General features: G+C 44.5%; 1 protein-coding gene and 1 long non-coding RNA gene across 6 annotated transcripts in view; both read left to right on the forward strand.

Annotated features, from left to right (window-relative positions):
* Positions 1-4,239, forward strand: part of LOC142847540 (uncharacterized) — a 39,572-nt gene extending 35,333 nt beyond the window's left edge. The window contains exons 3-4 of the long non-coding RNA XR_012910251.1: positions 3,605-3,698; positions 3,786-4,239. This is a non-coding gene — a long non-coding RNA (uncharacterized LOC142847540). The remainder of the gene's footprint in view (positions 1-3,604; positions 3,699-3,785) is intronic.
* A 1,729-nt stretch (positions 4,240-5,968) lies between these two features.
* Znf236 (zinc finger protein 236) overlaps positions 5,969-21,927 on the forward strand; it is an 88,087-nt gene continuing 72,128 nt past the window's right edge. For 2 of the 5 annotated variants that reach the window (XM_075968146.1, XM_075968147.1), the window contains exons 1-4: positions 5,969-6,227; positions 10,878-11,020; positions 12,649-12,813; positions 19,356-19,534. In XM_075968146.1, the coding sequence (XP_075824261.1) occupies positions 6,173-6,227; positions 10,878-11,020; positions 12,649-12,813; positions 19,356-19,534 (542 nt within the window). In that variant the 5' untranslated portion in view covers positions 5,969-6,172. Of the gene's footprint in view, positions 6,228-6,776; positions 7,199-10,877; positions 11,021-12,648; positions 12,814-19,355; positions 19,535-21,927 lie in introns of those variants that run through there. The other 3 variants (XM_075968148.1, XM_075968144.1, XM_075968145.1) reach the window with 3 other exon arrangements.

Raw genomic sequence — 21,927 nt, forward strand, 5'->3', positions numbered from 1 at the left:
AATATGTTTTTGGATAAATGATCCAAGTGTTATTAACTTTATGGGCAGGTAGACAGAAGCATGATAGGGGCCCTGAGGAGGGTTCAGAACACTAGGAAGAGTGCAGGGTCCCTTTTCACGTTTCAGAGGGAGAGGTTCTAGGTCATGTGATTAATAAGTAGTCTGCAGTACTATTGCAGTCAAGCTGCCTGATTCCTGACTGGTAGGGAGAGGGAGGGAGCCTGTTAGCCTGGGGCCTGTGTCTTAGTTAGGGTTTCTATTGTTGTGAAGAGATAAGACAGCATGAGCACAGCAACTCTTAAAACAAAAACATTTTATTGGGGTGGCTTGCTTATGGTTTCAGAGGTTCAGTCCACTATCATCATGGTGGGGAGCAGGCAGACTGTACTGGAGAAGCAGCTAACAGTCCTCCATCTTGTAGGCAACAGCTTATCTCTGACACTGGGAGTAGCTTCCGCACAGCACTCAAAGCTCACCTACACTGTGACACACTTCCTCCAATAAGGCCACACCTCCTAATAGTACCACTCCCTTTAGGGGCCATTTTCTTTTTAAACTACCACAGTAAAATAACCTTTGAAGGCAGGGAGAGCAGGTTCTACAAAAGCACACTAACAGAGGAACTTTACAGAATGGCACATGGCCTTGGCTAACAGTGACGGCCTGCAAGCATGGGATTCTGCCTTTGAAGTCTCACCAGGTGCTTGGTGCATAGGGGAGACACATGTTGACTAGCAGCCATCCCTGTGATACCTGAAGGCCCCCTTACAGGGGACAAGGTTTATTCTCACTTCCTGCCTCTTTCTCACCCTCCATGTGCTTGAAGACTTGAGTCAGAATGAAATATCATAGCAAATTCTAATTTGGATGTGGCTGCCATTTTATCTATTTTTTAAAAAATCATAACTTGAGGCTGGGCGGTGGTGGCGCACGCCTTTAATCCCAGCACTTGGGAGGCAGAAGCAGGCGGATCTCTGTGAGTTCGAGACCAGCCTGGTCTACAAGAGCTAGTTCCAGGACAGGCTCCAAAACCATAGAGAAACCCTGTCTCAAAAAAAAAAAATCATAACTTGGGGGCTAGAGAGGTGGCTAGGTGGTTAAGAGCATTGTCTGCTCTTCTGGAGGACCTGGCTTCAATTTCCAGCAACCACTGGGTGGCTCACAGGATATTCTAAAATTTTAAGCATGAGGTTGGGTGTTGTGGTACATGCCTTTAATTTCAGTACTCAGGAGGCCAGAGGCAGGTAGATCTCTATGTCAGGTTGGTCTACATAGTGAAACCCTTTTCCAAAAACAAACAAGCAAACAAAATTTAAATTAGACATAAACTCTCACTCAATCCTAATTAAAAAGTAAGAAAATAAGACACCATCAGGACAAATGGAAAAATATGAATGTGGGCTAGATAATGTTAGGAGTTAGCTGCTTTCAAATATATAAAAAATTAACCATGGCTCTGTGACTGCTGAAGAAAATTTCTACGGAATTATTTATGGGTAAGATGCTGCATGCAATTTATTTCAAACAGTTCAACAAAATCTGCAAAAAAATGATAAGGAAAAAATATCAAGAACAGTTGGATCAGGGTATTTATTTTGTTTTCCAAACTTTTTGTATGCTTGGTAACTTTATAATTACCAGTTGGAAAAATTGAAATTATTCCTCTTATTGCAGCACTTGGGAGGCCGAGACAGAAAGATTACTGTAAATTTAAAGCTTGGGCTGCCAGGTGAGAGCCAAGTCACTCAGGGCTAAGTGAGATCTAAGTAAACAAATAGTAAGCAAACAAGCTTTGATTTGACTTTAGCCCACTTCCATTGGGACTGCCTTTCTATTCTTTAATAAGCTGCCTGTTTTTACCACTAAAGATAATAAATGGATGTCAGAAACTGAAAAAATTTCATTGAAGAAGCACGTTTTAAAAATAATCAAAATAGGGGCTGGAGAGATGGCTTAGTGGTTAAGAGCACTGGCTGCTCTTCCAGAGGTCCTGAGTTCAATTCCCAGCAACCACATGGTGGCTCACAACCATTTGTAATGAGATTTGGCACCCTCTTCTGATGTGTGGGCATACACGGAGGCAGAATGTTGGATACTTAATAAATAAATCTTTTTAAAAAATAATCAAAATACAAAAGATAGAGAAAATTAACCACCAGTTTGAGTGGGTAGCTAATTGGCTACAAGGGTAAAATTAGTTGCAGAAAAATTAAGAACTTAGCTAGAGTGGAGAGACAAGGTATGAAATAATTTTAGAAAGGCTGTCAAAAATGGATAATTCCTAAAAAGAGGCTGAAATCATATTATTAAAACGATTTCTAAAATCAATTCCTGAGACTAAAGAATTTCTGGGAATGTAAGCGGGGAGATACACACACAGGGACTCCATCATGAGTCTGCGAGACACCACACACAGCAGTTAAAGAGGAGACATTCAGGGAACTAGGGCATTTGGAGGTGGTCATCCATGTCTTTCCAGAGGCAGCTCAAGCAGGGGGCAGCTGCTCCTACTGAGCCTGTTGGGTACCCAGCCAGAAGAGTGGAACAGCGTTGGTTGTTGAAACCCTGGAGAGATGGCTCAGAGGTTAAGGGCACAGGCTGCTCTTTCAGATGTCTTGAGTTCAATTCCCAGCAACCACGTGGTGGCTCACAACCACCTATAATGAGATCTGGTGCCCTCTTCTGGTCTGCAGACATACAAGCAGACAGAACACTGTATCCATAACAATTAATAAAGAGCAAAGACAAACTATTTCAGGGGAGGGGTGTAGTTGAATGTTTTTCTTTCCTGCTCGTGGGTCCCTGTAGCTACTTATAAAATAACCACTCAGAGCCTCAATATCAGTTATAACTGTTTGGGCAATGACTTAGGCATATTACTGACTAGCTCTCACAATTAAATTAATCCATTTCTATTAATCTGTACATTGTCCAGAGGTTATGGCTTACTGTGATGTTCCAGGATGTTACTCCTTCAGTAGCTACATGGCATCTCCCTAACTCTGATTTTTTACTCTCTGTACCTTTGTTTGGATTTCCCACCTTTCTCAAACAGCTTTATTCACCAACCAATGAGAGAGAGACGTATTCACAGCATGCAGAAAGATATCCTACATCATCTCCCCTTTTCTGGCTAATTAAAAAGGAAAGTTTTAACTTTAACATTGTAAAATTACATATAACAAAGCAGGTAATAAGCAAGAATTATAATATTTAGCCTATTTATATTTGGCAAAGTTAAAGAAAATACTTTATCACCTATCTTTGCCAATCTAAATGTTTCACATATAATTTATCTTTTATCGTAACTGAGGAAAACTATAATTATAACTATCTAGACTTCAACTCCATCAAAGACCCTAGAGGTATATAATATTACCTAAGTAAACAGGAAATGCACTGTAAGCAACTTCCAAAAATCTAGAAATGTCAGAGATATCTGGCTGTCTGAACAGTCACCCAAAGTTTTCTTGTAATGTTGGGGCATTCATCTTTAGCCCACAGGCCCATACTCTGGCAGATTTCTCAGTGAAACAGGAAATATGAAGGACTGTGCTGCCTATTTTGGCAAAATTCATCAGTTGCTTTTTTCTGTGCCCCACAGAATGTCTGGAAGACTCTTCCATGAAGCAGAAATCCTGCAGGACCATCCCATCTTTAAGTATAACAGTCACTTTCTGTGGGTTCTACATTTCATGGTAAGACCATGAGAAAGTCGTCCACTCTGTGTTGTTGAGACCCTTGCTTCCCCTAAGTTTTCCTGACACGAGGTAACTGTTTTCTAGGAGAGATGCAATGAAGAATCAGCTGTAGAGAACAATGGTAGGGATCCTGCTGCCTGATAACGCACCCAGCATGGCAACTTTACTATGTGAAACTGTAGTAACTACACAAAGGAGTAACTGGAAAAGTCTACTTCAGCTCCATTAGAGAGACTACGTATCATCCAAACCACAGGTTGGTGTGACTGTGAGCGAATCTTTTCTGCTTGGATTAAGGAGCCTGGAGCCCAGCTTTTAATTCACTTGTATTACTGTATGACTTATTGGGTTAGTATCATACTGTCTCTGACTCCCTCGTTCCCCCCTTTATCATCATTCATTCATTTATTTCTTCACCTTACATACATTTCTTACAAAATTGTTTCAAATCCTTCTTACAGCCAAACAGGATATACATTCATATATATATGTACAATTCAAGTAGAGTCATAAATGCCAAAAAAAATCTTAAAAAATTAACTTATATTTATGTCTATGTGGATTTGTACATGAGTGTACTGCCTTCAGAAGCCAAAAGAGGCTGTTAGATTCCTTGGAGCTGAAGTTATAGGTGGCTGTAACCCAAGTCAGAATGTGTGCTGGGAACTGAATTTGGTCCCCTGTAAGAACTGGAAAGACTAGAGGCATTTTCTGTGAAGGACTACTGATTTACTTAAAAACTTGTTAGGTGTTTTATTTATCTACATATTTATTTTGCTACAGGGTTTTTCTGTGTAACTCTGGCTATCCTGGAACTAGCTGTGTAGATAAGGCTGGTCTCAAACTCACAGAGATTTGCCTACCTCTGTCTCCCAAGTGCTGGGATTAAAGGCTTGCACTTCAAAAGACTCTTTCCAACTTTTCTAGTCGTAACCAATCTTGTTCTCAAAAATTACTCTGGTACGTTGTTTTAAAAGAATATATTGTTGTTGTGTGGGGCCTGGGTGCGGTGAGAGGGCAGCTCTGGGAGTCAGTTTCACCTGGGGTTTGGGAACTTGGTTGCTAGGCTTTCCTGAGGAATTCTGTCCCCCAGGAAGCCGTCTCCTTAGTCTAAGATTTTTGAACTCCTATTTTAACATTTGATCTGTTATCTAGCTTTTCTTCAGATCTTACAAATATTTTGACTTTTTAAACATTTATTCTAGTTTTGTGTCTTTTTTGTTTTTGGTTTTTCGAGACAGGATTTTTCTGTAGCTTTGAATTCTGTCCTGGAACTAGCTGTGTAGACCAGGTTGACCTCGAACTCACAGACATCAGCCTGCCTCTGCCTTCCAACTGATGGGATTAAAGGTGTTCACCACCACCCCCTGGTCTTTTGTTTTTATTGTTCCATAACCCTGGTGCCAATCACTCAGTTTGTAGACTTTTTTTTTCGTATGCCTCAATAAACATGGCATGTATTGATATTTTGTGTTTTAACGAATAAAGCTTTGCCTGAAGATCAATTCTGAGGTCATATAACACAAAATGGTCATTCCTTTCTCTGATCATTTTTTCTTTATTATTTATTTATTTACATTTTGGCAGAAGGTCTCACTTAAGCCTGGAACTTACCAGATAGCCCGGGGAGGCTTCAATTTTACACTTTTCCATCTTGCTGTCTTAGCCTTCCAACTGTTGGGATTAAAGGTGAGTCACCACACTCTGCGAGATTCTTAACCTGTGCCGCTGTGAATGGATCACTGATTGGAGTTAAAGGGGACAACAAAGCCGCCAAAAAGACACACCTGAAGGGAGCCTGTGAGCGGTGCATCTCCAAGACCGCCCGTTACCGGTAGTCCACTGGCATCTCTGTGGGTAGGCTTCCTTCCCTGGCCTTCCGTCACTCCGGAGGTCTGGGCAGGGATGCTTACAAAGGAGTCCCGAGTAGAAAGATGTGCTGGGGCACTTTGCCTGCTCGGGATCAGAGGTGACCGTCAACGTAAGTGAACACAAGTGAACGTAGACAAGCGCGTGACAACCAAACCACACTGGGACCGTTTCCATTTCCCGGGATGGGGGGAATGCAGGGGTGAGCCGGTCGGCTGTCCGGGCACAGTCGGGGGCACCGAAAGGCCTCCGGGGCCGACTGCACACTCAGGCTGCCAGCTTGCAGGCCTCCGAGCCCGGCGGATCGCCGAGCCAGGTGACGCCGCCGCCTGGCAGGCCGCGCATGCGCACAACGGCGCCCCCGCCCCCCACTGCCCGCTCCTAACGCCCCCGCCGCGGCCCGCGGGCCATGGAACCCGCCGAGGCCGGCGCGGTCCGAGCTCTGCTGCCCGAGCGTCCGGGCGCCGTAGCCCTGTGAGCCCGGCGGGCTGGGTCCGGCCGCGACCCGCAGCCCGCCCGCTCGCTCGCTCGCCCGCCCGGTGCCGCGCGTGCGCGCCCGCCCGCCGAGGGAGAGCGCGAGTGAGGGGTGGGCCGCCGCGACGATGCCGCGGGGCCGCCCCCCGAAGTCCCGGGACGGTGCGGCGCGCGGTGACTCCGGTAAGGCCCGCGGCGGCCACCGAGTCCCCGGATGGGCGCGGGGTGCGCCGGGAGCGGCGCGGAGGGCGGGCGGCGGCGACTGGCCGGGCGGGCGCAGCGCGGGCGGACGGATACGGGCGCCGCGGCCGGGCCCCTCCGCGCTGGGCCTACTTTCCGGGCCGTGGCGGAGCGGGGGCGGCGGCGCGGGCGGCGGCTTCCTCCTCCTCCTTCTCCCGAGTTCCTGTCGGCTCCCTCCCCGAGCCCCTGTCCTGCGAATCTCCTCACCGCCCTCCCGAGTCCTGATCCTCTAGACAGTCCCCCGCCCTCCATGCCGCGGGCTCCCTCCGCTCAGCTCAGCGTCGTGGTTCCCTCAGTCCCCTCCCTCCATGTCTCCCTGTCCCTTCCGCCCGTCCCCTGTCGGCCTCGGCCGTCCCCGGCGCAGGCCCGAGGGAGTGCCCGCTCTTCCGGTGTGTCCGGGTTCCGCGTTTCTAAGGAACCCCAGACCGTCGGGGAATCAGGACCTGGAGGGGGTCCCGCGGGGGGGGGGGTGCACACAGTAGGCTCTCCTGCGCACAGTAGGCCTCGGGGGCAGCATTTCCCCTCGGCCGTTTCTGCTTCGCTGGCTGAATTCGTTTGCTATAATTGGGGCCTATTTCTTCTTCGGGAAGAAGTGCACAGTTTTACAGCGGGCGAAGTGATGGGGAAAATGTCACCCACACCGTCGCCTCCCCTCAGCCTGGCACTTAGTGGGGGCCCCTCCTCCAGCGCGAGGAGGAGGAAACAGGCATCCATTGCCACCGCGTTCTTTTGAGATGGGATGGGGGTCATCGGGTTGAGAGGCGCCGAGCTCAGCTGTGAGAGCCAGGGTTTAGTCTCAGTCTTGGGAACTACCTGCCCCGGAGTCCAAACGTTTGTGGTCCCGAAGCAGCCCTGGGCGGTTTGTGCAGTCAAGCTTGCTGGGAAGGCGGTGCCTGTCTGGAACGCAATGGAAGGTGAATCGCCCCAACTTCTATTATGTTTACATAGCCGGTTGCTGCTTAGTGACTCAGGGTTTGACTGTCCTTGGGGATGAGTGCCCCGAGGTTCAAGAGCTGTCAACAGGGAGCCCAGGTGCGGACGCCTACGGTCACATCGGGTCTGGACCTACAAAGGGCTATGCTAAGATGGGTGAGGAGCTGGCATCAGTGCGAGCTTGGGCACAGGACACCCAAGAAGTTACTACAGAGTCAACAGGCGTGTCGATAGGTCAATCTGAACACGTTTATGCACTACAGCCAGCGATTTCACAGATTTCAAACACTGTTGTTTTCATGGACTGCTTGGAGCAATGGTGGCTGTATAGTAATGTTAGCAGGTATCTGGATGAGATTAACTGCCCAGACTGCTCACCGCTTCGGCCTTGGCCGTATTTTCATACGAGTGTGTGTGTGTGTGTGTGTGTGTGTGTGTGTGTGATTGTGTGTTTGCGCGCGCGTGCTCCTGTGTTTATGGTGTTTGTTTAGGATAACATGTTTTATGCTATTATTAATGTAAGGTGCAGTGTGAAGAGGGTTAGAGAGAAAGAATGGGAAATTCCCGTTGAGTCAAGGCTGAGAGTTCCTTCCTCTCCGGGCTCTACATTTCACCAGATGGTAGCACTGCCCACAAAGGACCAAATCGAAGACTTAATTCTGTTTCTCTTGTTTCTCAAGACATTTCATAACTAAGTCTCTTTAAAAAAATTTAGTTGCATTCTTTTTTATTGTGTGTGATTGTTGGCAAGTGCTTCTTCTTCTTCTTTTTTTTTTTTAAACACACTGCACCGTCTCTCCAGCTCCATAGCTAAGTTTGTAGCTGCTTCCTGAGAACTGGGTTCGCAACCCTCCGTACCTTTCCAAGGACCCCACAGCCCCAAAGGTGGGGCTTTCAAACTGGACTCTGTTGTTCATCTCTCTCAGTCTCTCACTTTTCATGGTGGACGATCTCGGGCCATACCCTGGTTAAACTTCACAGGAGGTCAGCTCAGGGTTCTGATTAAACCTCACACCCCCCAAAACCCTTTGGCCTCCGCCTCAGCTCTCTTCACTCTGCCACCAATCATTGCTGCTATCCTTGATGGTGCTAATTTTGACTTTTTGGGGGGGGGGGCTTTTGTTCTTTGCTTTTGGCCTTTTTGATTCCCTCTTTTGAGAGACCATCTTTTACTGCACACCCCAAGTGTCGTGGCTTGTTCAGAGAGATCTTCCTTAGACTTGTTTGAAGGCAACCTTACAGCAGTCAGGCTCACCACGGTGGTTCTCAAGCTGTGGTGCTTTCAGAAGCATGTAAAATAAATGTTTTTATAGTGTTATTAAGGGTATTTGACTTCACTTGGCTAACATTTATGTACTTTAGTTACATGAAAGCAGTTGTGGGTATAACCGAAGCCAGTTTAGCTTATAGTGTTCTGGGGTGTACCAGACTGTGACTGTTGGGTCACACATCCAGCCAAACTCTACATCCAGCTTTCCTTTTTTAAAAAAAAAAAAAATTTCGTTTTTTTTTTTTTTTTTTTGAGACAGGGTTTCTCTGTGAAACAGTCCTGGCTGTCCTGGAGCTCACTCTATAGACCAGGCTGACCTCGAACTTACAGAGATTCACCTGCCTCTGCCTCCCGAGTGCTGGGATTGAAGGGGTGCACCACCACCACCTGGCCCAGCTTTACTTTATTAAGTCATACATTAAAAGCTTTGTAAACGAGGCGTGGGGGTACATGCCTTTAATCCCAGCAATTGGGCAGTGCAGGTAGGTGGGTTTCCAAGTTCCAGGCCAGTCAGGGATACATAGTTAGACTCTGTCTAAATAATAATAAAGAAAAGATTTGTAAGTAATTTTGTTAAAATATTTTTTATAAAAATTTGTTATGTTAAGGCAGCAAACTGATGTAAAAGAAATTAGGTTTATTTTATTTGGTGCTTGTGAGTGTTTTGCCTGCATGTATGTACATGCACAACATGCATGCCTGGTACTTGGAGGTACAAGAGCAATAAGTGCTCTTAACTACCGAGCCCTCTCCAGCCTCCTGATTATTTTAAGTTTTGAGAAAGAGTCTCACACTAGGCCAGGCTGACATCTTATGCATAGTTCACATGGGCTCAAATCCATGGTAATCCTCTTGTGTTCACCTCCCAAGTGTTGGGATTAGATATGGGCCACTTTTGAGAGTTGAGTTATATGATTTCTTAATGGACTGGCAGATGTTCTCTCCATTCTGTACCTAGTAGTAAGAACGTGAGAATTTTATTGATAGTTTTCTTTGATATATAAAAACCGATTTCCTACGTGCAGTATTTACTAGTCTACCTATAAATATTTAGAAAGCAGTGGACATATTTAGTTAGCAAAACTTGAGACCTAGCTTTACCACTTGGGTCTGTGATCTCTGGAGCCAGGTTTCAGACCAGGCCTAAATTGCCTTCTATGGAGCAGTCTTCAAGTCCAGCCAGAAAGTACTTGGTTACCGCTTTAGCCTCCAGGCCACTATTGTGTAAGTGGGCACATCTTGTCTGCATGACCTTGAAATTCTGTCCGCTCTAAATCCATCTCCTAAGAGCTGGGTTTACCAATGTGCACCTCTGTGGTTCTTGGGATTGAACCCAGGGCCCCATGCATGGTAACTCTCTCAACTGAACTCCTTTGCCGGTTCCCAGATTTGATATAAAATGGCCTGTGATTTATTTGTCATTCTTGTATAGTTCTGAAGTATTATTTATTTTATGTCCTAATCTCAAAATTTGAGATGTATATACTTTAAAAATTGTAATTATTGAAAAAGTCTTTATTCGACATTTTTGGCAAATTTATGAGTACCTGTACTATATTGTTATATTTTTTGATACTTCTAAAAATACTTTTAAGTTTGAAGTATTATCCCTGTGTGGGAAATCCTTTTGTGCCACTATAATTGACCAAACAAAGGATTGCAGTTTCTCACTATCTGAGAGAACAAGAGTTTTTCTTTTTGACTTACTCTTTCTTTGCAGCAATTTTCAGGGATAAAGAGTTCACAGTTGGAGGCTTTTATATTTTTATAGAGTTGAGCCTACTGAGTGGTATAGGAAGCTGATATATTCTTTTTTTAAAAAATTGTTTATTTTTATTTGCATTGGTGTTTTTCCTGCATTTATTGTGAGTTAGATGTCACATGCTGGCAAAGTTCAAGGAACCTTCGTGTGTGTGTGTGTGTGTGTGTGTGTGTGTGTGTTGCCTTAGGAAATTAGTTTCAGGTTTCTAGAAATCCTGCAAAGTATTTTGAATTTTTTTGTCCCATATCTCAGGCATCCCAAGATTTCTCATTTCTAAACTCTAATGTGTCCATTTTTCAAATTCAAGTCTCTTATAAATTTCTGTTTTTAATAATAGCCAAATGGGGGGCCAGAGAGCACTCACTGTTCTTCCAGAGGACCTGGGTTCAATTTCCAGCACCCACATGTCACTTTACAACCATTTATAACTCAAGTTCTAGGGGACCTCATGGCCTCTTCTGGCCTCTGAGGGCACAGCATGCCAGAGGTGTGTAAGACATGCATGCAGGCAAAACATCTATAAATGTAAAATAACAATATGAAAAATTAAAGTAGCCAAATGATTTAGTTTTGTTTATGTAGTGGACTAACACCTGGTGCTCATTGTCTGTACTTATGAATTTTATAGATGGAGTTTTGGCGTTAAATGATGATGACCTTGACGATGACTGTCAGATACCAAGCTTCCACAAATGTGAGATCTGTTTGCTGTCTTTTCCAAAAGAGTCTCAGTTTCAGCGTCACATGAGGGAACATGAGCAAAATGACAAGGTGGGTATTTCCAAGAGGACTCCAGAACGAGGGCTCTGAAATTGGAGGTGCTATAGAGTCATTTAAGACAGAATTATAGAATTATAGCTCATTTCATAGTATGTAAACATTTTGCCATTCTTTTGACACTGTGCTCTGGTGAATGTCTGTATTGAAATTATTTGTGAGCAGACAGAGAAATAAGACTTTTTGATATCTTGGTTTCCTATACAACTGCATTCAGGGTGGTTATTTTGACATGCTTTTTTCCTTAGAGGGTATTTTGCTTTCAAGTTGTCTTTATGGCATTCTTGAGGCTTTACATTTGTTTAACAGGAGTCAGTACTGTCTTTTGGAGATGACTGGAGGTGAGGGTTATACCCAGGACCTTGTGGTGTTTGGCATATGTTCTGCTATTGAGCTGCTCCTTTTTCCCCTTCATTCCCTATGTGTCCTTTTAAAGAGAGAGTTGAACCCTTTTTTGCTAATCCTTCCAGATATGACATAGTGAAAATAGATGGGAAGCAGCTTGAAAGTGCAGTTGAAAGGGCTGGCTGACTTTCCTTTGCTTAGAGAATGGGAGCTGGAGAGGGGGAGTGAGGCTCAGATTTCACTGTGACGTGCTGTCTCATGGTGCTGGTGGAAGACATGGCTGTGCTTTCCCAGTCTGAAAGGCTGCAGAGAGATACCAGCCATTGCTTTGCCTTTCTTTTTACAGGTAAGAGAGAGAATGTTTCCATGTAGAGGAAACTTTGGACTGAGAGAAGCAACTGTTGAAATCTAGAGGAAAATGTCCATGGTTGTTTGTTTTTCTAGAAGTGGTTTTGTTTACAATGAATGAGTTGTTAGAAGCAGGAGGACAACCCATCTACTGGGCTGAATTTCCTCATGTCTCACAGGGCTACAACCCAATGGGTTCATTTCAGTGTCACACAGTAGAAACAGTTTTGGAGTTAGGTAATTAGGCACATGCTTATCTTAACACTAGGGAGGTGGAGGCAGGAGGATTGGGGGTTTGAGGCCAGATAATATAATCAAGAAAAGAAAGTCAGCCAGGCGGTGGTGGCGCACGCCTTTAATCCCAGCACTCGGGAGGCAGAGGCAGGTGGATCTCTGTGAGTTCGAGGCCAGCCTGGTCTACATGCACTAGTTCCAGGACAGGAACCAAAAGCTACGGAGAAACCCTGTCTCGAAAAATAAAAAAATAAATAAATAAATAAAATAAAATAAAAAGAAAAGAAAGTCAGTAGTTCTTCTTTTTTTTATTTAAAATAAATAAATAAATAAATAAAAAATTTATTTATTTATTAAAGATTTCTGTCTCTTCCCCGCCACCGCCTCCCATTTCCCTCCCCCTCCCCCAAGTAGTTTTTCTTTTTTTTTTCAGTCTATGTTTCTAATGAAAGTCAGTAGTTTTACATGTGGTGTTCTGTTTGCAGTCCTTTGAAAATTCTACCAGAAGCCTTGGGAGCCCTGACTGTTGTATAACTCAATCTATAGACCAGGCTGGCCTCAAATTTACAGAGATCTATCTGCCTCTGACTCCTGAGTGCTGGGATTAAAGGTGTGTGCCTCCACACCCGGTACTTATTATTTTAATAACATCTTTGGAAAGGTCGTAACTCAATTCCTTCTTTTCTGTCAAATAGCCACACCGTTGTGACCAGTGCCCCCAAACATTTAATGTTGAATTCAACTTGACACTTCATAAGTGTACACACAATGCAGAAGATCCTGTCTGTCCTGTGTGCAACAAGAGGTTCTCCAGAGTGGCCAGTCTCAAAGCACATATTATGCTCCATGAGAAGGAAGAGGTAATGGTTTAATGTGTGTTTGTTGTTAATCATCAGCCTGATTTATAGGGGCCAGCTCTAGAAGCTTCTTTATTTAAAAGTGCCACAGCATCCAGCTGCCTGTGTTACTAGCTCTGCCCACTCTATCCATGGTAAAGATCACAAGTAAGCAAGAAAGACCATTCAGGAGAATATCTGGCCTAATGTTCCAGTGCGGAGGGGCAGCATAGTAGAGTATCTTCTGGGTGACCTGAAAAGTAATCTGAAAAGCCAGATTATATAGCCAGGAGGTGGTTGTGGCATGCAAATTTATGATTGTAATTTGCACCAATCACAGCACAGCTTTCAGTCCACCAATCACAAAGTCTCACATGAAGACCAATCATAGGCCATGAATTAAACCAATCACATTCTGCTATGTTACTGGGGCGTGTTCCTCACTCTGACCTGCTTGAGAAATGAGCGGGATCACGTAGAATCTTCAAGGCTCGTCTCTCCTGGAGTGGTCTTCCCAAGCTGATGCAGTTTGGAATGATTGTGAGTGGGGCAAGTCTGGAGTAGGAGCTGTGGCCTTGCTGAGATGAAGAGCTTTCTGCATTGGAGCACAGTTTCTTTAAAGCAGCTGCGAAGTGTCCAGACAGTGGTTCATATGATGTTCAGTGGGCAGGGGGCTGCCCTGCACTAGCAGCCTGTGCCTCCTAGTTGTCCAGCCAACTTCTTGAAGGACAGAGACCATCAAAATGCTTACAGCAAAGATGTACCTTTCATATCAGCATTCTGCTTTTCTCGGTAGTGAATGTTGAACCTGCCAAGGAAATGCTCTATCACTGAGCTGTATTCCAACCCATATGTACATTTTGTTTTATTTATTTATTTAATTTTTAATTTTTGAAACAAAGTTTTCCTGAGTTTTCCAGACTGGTTTTGAATTCACTCTGTAGTCTACACATGCTGTGAACATACAGTACAATCTTTCTTCTTCAGCCTCCTAAGTAGTTGGGATTACGGGCCTGTTCCACTAGGTCTTGACATTAATAATGACCTCTTCTTAGATGTTTAAGTGGATTTAACCCTGTTAAATGCCCTAGGCAACGTGGGAACCTGTTTTGGAAATGGGAACAGAGTACAGGTGGGGGCAAGTTCACAGATTGCCCGGTGCTGCTCAGAGTCAATGATTGTGAGGCTCATGGCTGGGTATGTTCATCTGTGCTGCTCAGCAGTAGACAGGGTTGTGGTCTTTGAGTCAGGGACTGTGAAGCACATGCTAAAAACAAGGGATCTGACCTCAGGGTGACGTTAAGAGAATATGATGAACTGTAGTCTGGGCTGTGAGGTGAAACTTAGGCACGTTAATGCTTTGGAGGGTAAGATCATTGGGTGAAGGTTCTTGAAGTTCTGCTGGTACTCTGTGTTCTGGCAAGGCCCCTTTCCAGGGTCACAGTATAGAACGAACATTCTTTCCCATGGGCACGCTTCTCTATTTTTCTTGTTTTGAAATGGGGGCTGATGTATCCTAGACTGACCTGGAAATTCCTGTGTAGTCTAGAGTGACCTAGAACTTCTTTTCTTCCTACCTGTTCTTCTAGAGGAGCGCTGAGAGTCAGGGATGCTGCACCACATCCTAGAGGAGTAGCGCTGAGAGTCAGGGATGCTGCACCACATCCTAGAGGAGTAGCGCTGAGAGTCAGGGATGCTGCACCACATCCTAGAGGAGTAGCGCTGAGAGTCAGGGATGCTGCACCACATCCTAGAGGAGTAGCGCTGAGAGTCAGGGATGCTGCACTACATCCTAGAGGAGTAGCGCTGAGAGTCAGGGATGCTGCACCACATCCTAGAGGAGTAGCGCTGAGAGTCAGGGATGCTGCACTACATCCTAGAGGAGTAGCGCTGAGAGTCAGGGATGCTGCACCACATCCTAGAGGAGGAGTGCTGAGAGTCAGGGATGCTGCACCACATCCTAGAGGAGTAGCGCTGAGAGTCAGGGATGCTGCACCACATCCTAGAGGAGTAGCGCTGAGAGTCAGGGATGCTGCACCACATCCTAGAGGAGGAGTGCTGAGAGTCAGGGATGCTGCACCACATCCTAGAGGAGTAGCGCTGAGAGTCAGGGATGCTGCACTACATCCTAGATGAGGAGTGCTGAGAGTCAGGGATACTGCACCACATCCTAGAGGAGGAGCGCTGAGAGTCAGGGATGCTGCACCACATCCTAGAGGAGTAGCGCTGAGAGTCAGGGATGCTGCACCACATCCTAGAGGAGGAGTGCTGAGAGTCAGGGATACTGCACTACATCCTAGAGGAGGAGCGCTGAGAGTCAGGGATGCTGCACCACATCCTAGAGGAGGAGCGCTGAGAGTCAGGGATGCTGCACCACATCCTAGAGGAGTAGCGCTGAGAGTCAGGGATGCTGCACTACATCCTAGAGGAGGAGTGCTGAGAGTCAGGGATGCTGCACCACATCCTAGAGGAGGAGCGCTGAGAGTCAGGGATGCTGCACTACATCCTAGAGGAGGAGTGCTGAGAGTCAGGGATACTGCACCACATCCTAGAGGAGGAGCGCTGAGAGTCAGGGATGCTGCACCACATCCTAAAGGAGTAGCCCTGAGAGTCAGGGATGCTGCACCACATCCAGTTTATGTATTTGGTGAGATCAAAGCCAGGGCATCATACAGTTCAGTAGGCAAGCACTTTAGCCAATCTACCTACCTAGACTAGTTAGTTATATTTCATCTAACCCCAGCTTCTGTGTAAGACACAGAACAGATTTTTTTTTTTGTTCTTCTGGTATTCTTTGTACAATTTAAAATTTATTTTGTTTTTCTCTGAAAGAGGGATGTATAGTCTTTCATCATTTCCAAAAGGTTTTGGATTTTCACACAATATTTTAAAAAACTTGCTTTTATTATATTTATTCTTCTACAAACTTCATTCAAGTTCTTTTTCAGGTGGGTTCCAGGTGGAGGTTGCAGTGGTTTACAACTGATTCCATTGGCTGGGGTCCTTGCTCTGTTGTCATGGGGTCACCAAGGCCTTGGGAATGGTGCTCCAAGTGACAAAGGAATACAGCAGTGAAGTGTCACTCCTGGGGCTAGGGAGATGGCTCAGTGATTGGGAGGATCTGGGTTTGGTTCCTAGCACCCACATGGTAGCTCACAACTGTTGGTAACTTCAGTTCCAGAAAATTTGAATTCCTCTTTTGGCCTCTTTGAGTGGTGCATGCATGTGGAACATTTATATGCAGACAAAACACTTACATAGATAAAATAAAAATCAATAATTTTTTAAAAATTATTCTTTTAATGTGTGCTTATTGTGTATAAATTGATTTGAAAATATAAAAACACATTTTGATATATGTATTTAGGAAGCATAAGTGACTTTTAGTTTAGGGTTACCTGTGATAGAGGTGGCATTTTTAGAATTTGTAGACTGTTTTCCTCAGTGCTCTGCTGAAATTAATAGTCCCAGAGCCCTTAAGGTCAGTACTCTATCAAATTATTCAAGCTAGGGAAGAAAAATAACTGTAGTTTCTGAATATTAAGCACATTTCCTTAAACTTCATATAATTATTAAAGTTAATGTTCTTTATTGAATTTACTCATCTCCCTTGGAGGGTGCTGTAGGATGTTTGGAGAATAGCAGGTGCATTCCCCCACTACTTGGCAGACCTAGCAGCTCACAAGGAGGCTGTGCACATTTGTTGATTGCTGTGATGTAGGGTGTGTCCTGTTTATGTAGGGGAGGAACAGTGTTCAGTGGGGTGAACTTGGAGTACTTGATGCACTGAACATCATTTTGGAGTCCTTAACAGAGACTAGGAGAGCTCTGTCCTGGAATGTTGAGGCTTGGCAGGACAGTGCAGCATATGGAGGTTGGAGAGGCAGATGAGAGAGGAGTCAGTGTTCTTTCCGGGAACTCTGAGGCTGCAGAGCAGTCTTAATCTTGTGTACCCTGGCTCTTCAGAGGTGGTATGTTATCAGCCAAGTAAAGTGCTGTGTGAAATTTCCCCCATGACTTCCGCTGGCTCCTCAAGAGCACTATAATTCCCCAGGAGAGTCTAGGAGGAGAAGTGATACTTCTGATGGTGTGGAGGATGCAGAGACTTCCTCAGTTATCTCTGCGGTACTGAGAGGAAGGTCCTAGCTTCTTTTGAATTGTCAGGTCAGTAGCAGAAAGACAGTGAAGGCATGTGTTGGCTTTGGTTCTGGAGGTGTGCTCCATCTTCCTTTCTTCATCTGAGCAAATTGTATATAAACAGATGTTTTCACATAGACATTTCTGAGAAATGTGTGTGTAATGTCCATGTAGATTGCTTCCCAGATGTATTCATCTGATCATTCTGTGTAAAAGTGAGAGAGCCAGATGGTGGTGGTGCACACCTTTAATCCCAGTGCTCGGGAAGCAAAGGCAGGTGGATCTCTGAGTTCAGGCAAGCCAGGTCTACAGAGGAAGTTCCAGGACAGTCAAGACTACACAGAGAAACCCCATCTCAAAAAACCAAAAAGAAAAAAAAAATGAGAGAAAAGGTGGTGGGTGTGAGCCAGAGCAAGAGAATAAGAGTGGGGAATGGGGAATACCAAGAGTCCAGCTCTGTTTTGTAATTTAAAAAAGTATTTATATATTTTCATGTGTATGTATGTGTGCCTGCGTTTACATATGTGCATCATGTGCACTCTTGGTACCCAGGGAGGTCAGAAGAGACGTCTGATCTTCTGGACCTGGACTTATAGGGACTTGTGAGCTGCCAAATGTGTGCCAGGTCCTCTGGAAGAGCGGCCAGTGTTCTTAATGACTGAGTCATCTTTCCAGCCTGTCTTGCAATTTTGAGCCTGAACAAGTGATGGGATTATTAATAAAAAAAAATAAACATTTTCTCTGCCAAACACATTCATGGATTGGAATGGCTAATTTCTTTCCTTTTGTCAGTATGCTAGGGTAAATTTTCATTATCTTCCAAGTTACTAACAGTCTAGTAGTTTATTAATTCATTAAGTTACTATATTATAATGTCAATTTAAAATCGCTATTAGATTTCTTAAGGCAATTCCCTTCATTTTTAACCTTTTCCTGCAGCAGAGCTATAAGTACAGTTCACAACCTAATTTTGCTGAGCTTTGCATCCAAAACTGGTATACAGAATAATAGGGGGAATCCTGATGGGAAAACAGAAGGGCTGGGGATCTAACTCAGTTCGTGGAGTTGTTCCAAGCATGTGTGACGCTCTGGGCTCAACCCCCAGTACTACATAAAGAGGGTGCTGTGGCATAGGCCTGTAATCCTAGCACCTACCCAGGGGCAGAACAAGGAAGATGGAGAAGCTCAAGGTCATCCTTGGAACATAGTGAGTTTGAGGCTAGCTGGGGTTATATGAACCTGTGATCATATCACAGTCGAAGAAAAATGACCTTTCATGATTTGGAACTAACAGTTTCTGCTCATTGATGGGGTACTTTCTATGTCTGGACAGTTTGCCAGGGTCACAGCAAAAGTAAGTGCTGCATATGAAGCTGCACACATGTCCATGGATTGGAGTTGTCCTAATCCAGCACTTGCCATCTGCGGAAGTACTCATCACTGTCACGTTCTTTTTGTCATCTCTGTATCATTTAATTTCGCTTTGCCCTCTTCTTCTGTGGGGTTGGAAATGAGCACACCAGGGTTCATGTAGTCTGTCACATGTGATAAACTCAGACCCAGCTCCACAGTGGCTAGTCCACTCTGTCCAGCTGGAATGGACTGGAATAACTGCCTTCTGCAGCTACATTAAAAAATAAAACAAAAGACCAGCACCCCACAAGACCCTCATTAAACTAATCATTGTGGCACACACCTTTAATCTCACCATTTGGGAGGTAGAGGCAGTCAGATCTAGCGAGTTTGAAGCTAGCCTGGCCTGCTCAGTGAGTTCCAGACCAGCCAGAACTACAGAATGAAACCCTGTCTAACAAAAACCAAAACCCCAAACTAAAGCAAAAATCCTCATTAAGCAGATGAAATGAATTCATTAAAATATATATTACATATTATATATATATACTTAGATATAAACTATTCAAGTCCTAAAGAAGACTGGAGAACTTTTATGATATTGGTTTGGGCACAGGGTAAGTCCTGTGTGTCTCCTACTTACAGCAGTCTAGCTGCCCGTGTGAGCTATTCAGTCTGTAGTCGTAACTCAGTGGACAATGAGGCATTTCCATTGACAAATAATCACCTACCTATGTGTTTGGTGGTGTTCTATAGATTATAATCTCACCTAGAATCCCTTCCTGACCTTTATGTGTTTTCATGGAACGCATGGAAGTTTTCATGGAACACATGGACCATTTGGCAAATGTCCAATAGCCTTTTGGTGTAGAATCCAGTTTGTCTGCGAATTGTGGTTTTCATTTTATCCTTTACTTGTAGAAATGATTTTTATGCATTTCAGTTTGGACACAATAATGCATTTTTGAGAGGCGAATGTGACGTATGTTCCAGAGGAAGGTGTCATTTGTGGGCTGATGTTCAAAGTGACACCAGTTCTTTTAAGGAGCAGTGGCTTGGAAATGTTCCTTTTCCAGAACCTCATTTGCTCTGAGTGTGGGGATGAGTTCACGCTGCACAGCCAACTGGCCATACACATGGAGGAGCACCGACAGGAGCTGGCAAACAACCGAGTCCACACCTGCAAGGCCTGTAAGATGGAGTTCGAGACGACGCCCGAGCTGAAGGAACACATGAAGGCTCACTGTAAAGCTAGGTATGGTCATTCCCAGACTAGCACAGTGAAAACCCTATGGGATCCAGAAAACTGGCCTACTTTGCTGTGATTGACTCAAGTTTTTGGTGTTGTAGGAAGAAACGCAGCAACTATGAGCACACAGCTGATTTGTCCTGGTCTTGTTAACATTGTTGACATGTTCAATAGAACTCTGGTTTCCTCACTGCTGTTTGGATACATACATATACTCTTGGCCACACTTAACATTTTTTCAGGTTCTTGAGTTTTAGCTATTCTAACTTATGTTGTTTCTTTACCTTTTTTTTTTAATTTTTAGCATTTACTTTTGACACTTTGATACATGTGTATTTTGATCATATTCACCTTTTCCTTTCTTTCCTACTTCATTTATGCAATTCTTTCTGACACTTCTCATTCCTACTGTCACGATTTTTTTTTTAATGGTCACTGAATTTAGTTAGGGTTACTTGCACGAGCACAATTGTGGGATTATTTCCTGGATCATGAACAGTTTACAAGTGGCTGTGCTCTTGAAGCAAATGCAGCCATTAATAGCCAGTAGCTCTTTAGCTAGGGCTAAGGCCGTGAAAGCTGATTGGTTCAATGCTGTACAGCTCATGTGTAGGTTAGAGCTGATTGGTTCAATGCTGTACAGCTCCTGTGAAGGTTAGAGCAGCTCCTGAGTTCCTTGGCTAAGAGGCGTGGCTCACAGCCTCCTCTTCATCCTCTGGCTCTAATTCTTACTGCTCCTCCCCCTCCAGTGCGTCCTTAGCCTTGGAGTGGGGAGGAAGGTTTGTTTATTAATAGACAAGAAGTAAAGGAGGGTGTCCTGGCTGCCTTACTTCCTTTTTCCTGCTGGTGGTGATTGGTTGTCACTTTCACTGAGCTGACTTCTTGTCTTTTGTTGTTTTTTGTTTGTGTTTGGAGGGTTTTGTTGTTATTGTTGCTTGTTTTAAAGATAGGGTCTCATTTTGTAGCCGGTGTTGGACTTACAGAATCTACCTCCTAAGTACAAGGATAGTAGTTACACGCCTCCATGCCTGTCATCAAGTTGATTTGACAGGCTACTATAAAGGACAGCGTCAGCAATGTCATCAGCTTGCCACCATGCCAAACTATAGTGGCTAGAGAATGTCTATTCTTTTTACCAACAAGTGTTGGGAATCTGTAAACACTGGCAGCATGTAATATGCTCCCAGGGCTGTTTAGACAGGGGAACTAGTAGGTTCCTGTGTCTTGTCTTTCACTTTCATTTTGCCTGTTGTTGACTAATATCCCCATTATTTTAGTGTCTGACTTGTTTCTGATTTTTGAGACGGGTTTTGCTGCATAGTCCAGGGTGACCTTAAACAATCATCCTCTTATTTACATCCTGAGTGCTAAGTTATAGGCATGCATTGCTATGTCAGTTTTATATAAAAATACAATGTGGTTTGGGAATGTAGCTCAGTTGGTGGAGTGCTTGCCTCCCATGCACAAGGTTCTGGGTCAATCCCTAGCACTGTGGAAACCAGGCATGATCTTGCATGTGAATCTAAGCAGTAGGAAGGTGGAGGCAGGACACCAGGAGTGTTTTTATTCTCTCTTTACACGTGTGTCTATATCCATGTGTATAAAATGCATGCTTCCTACATACATTGGGTTCTGGAGCTGATTGGAAATGTATGAGTGATTGCTTTTCTCATAGTCTTAGCAGGAGGGCAGCAGGGTGCCAGGAAGCTGTATGTTCTATGTGTAGGCAATGCTCTCCTACAGATAACATTACTGCAGTAGTGTTGGTGGCTGGAAGGTGACATGTTTGAGAGTAAAACAACAGCTTTTGAAGATGGATTTGTAGAATCCTGAATGAGGTCTTAAGATTTAAACCTAAGGAATTTCCATTCCTTGACATGAAAAGGAATAGATTGAAATGGCACAGGGTCCACAGGGTCTTTTTTTTTTTTTGTGTGTGTGTGTGTGTGTGTGTGTGTGTAAGAGATTTATTGGGAGAGCGGGGAGAGGGAGAGTCAAAGAGTGAAAGGCAGTCTTGGAGGGGGACATGACAGAGGCAGACAGACAGACAGGCAAACAAGAGGAGCAAGACAGGGGACTGTGATGGACAGGCACTTTTAAGGGGTGTGCATATCATAACTGACGGTGGGAAGGTATCTGGTGGCAGGTGAAGACGTAACTCCTTGGAGGCTGAGGCAGGGGTCTAGAGTTCTTTCTGATGTTCGGTTGTTGTTGCCAGTCAGACAGTTTCCAGGGAGGTCAAGTAAAGAGTCAGTTGTCTAGCTATGTGGTGAGAGGTGGACATTTGTCAGCATGCAGGTCCTGTTGAGCACAGAAAGCTGTAGGAGAGCATGTCGATGTAGAACTTGTATCTGCATGGGCCTCCATGACTAAACCAACAAACCATGCTTTACAAGATT

This window comes from Microtus pennsylvanicus, chromosome 4 (genome assembly GCF_037038515.1).
Source record: "Microtus pennsylvanicus isolate mMicPen1 chromosome 4, mMicPen1.hap1, whole genome shotgun sequence".
Lineage (NCBI taxonomy): Eukaryota > Metazoa > Chordata > Mammalia > Rodentia > Cricetidae > Microtus > Microtus pennsylvanicus.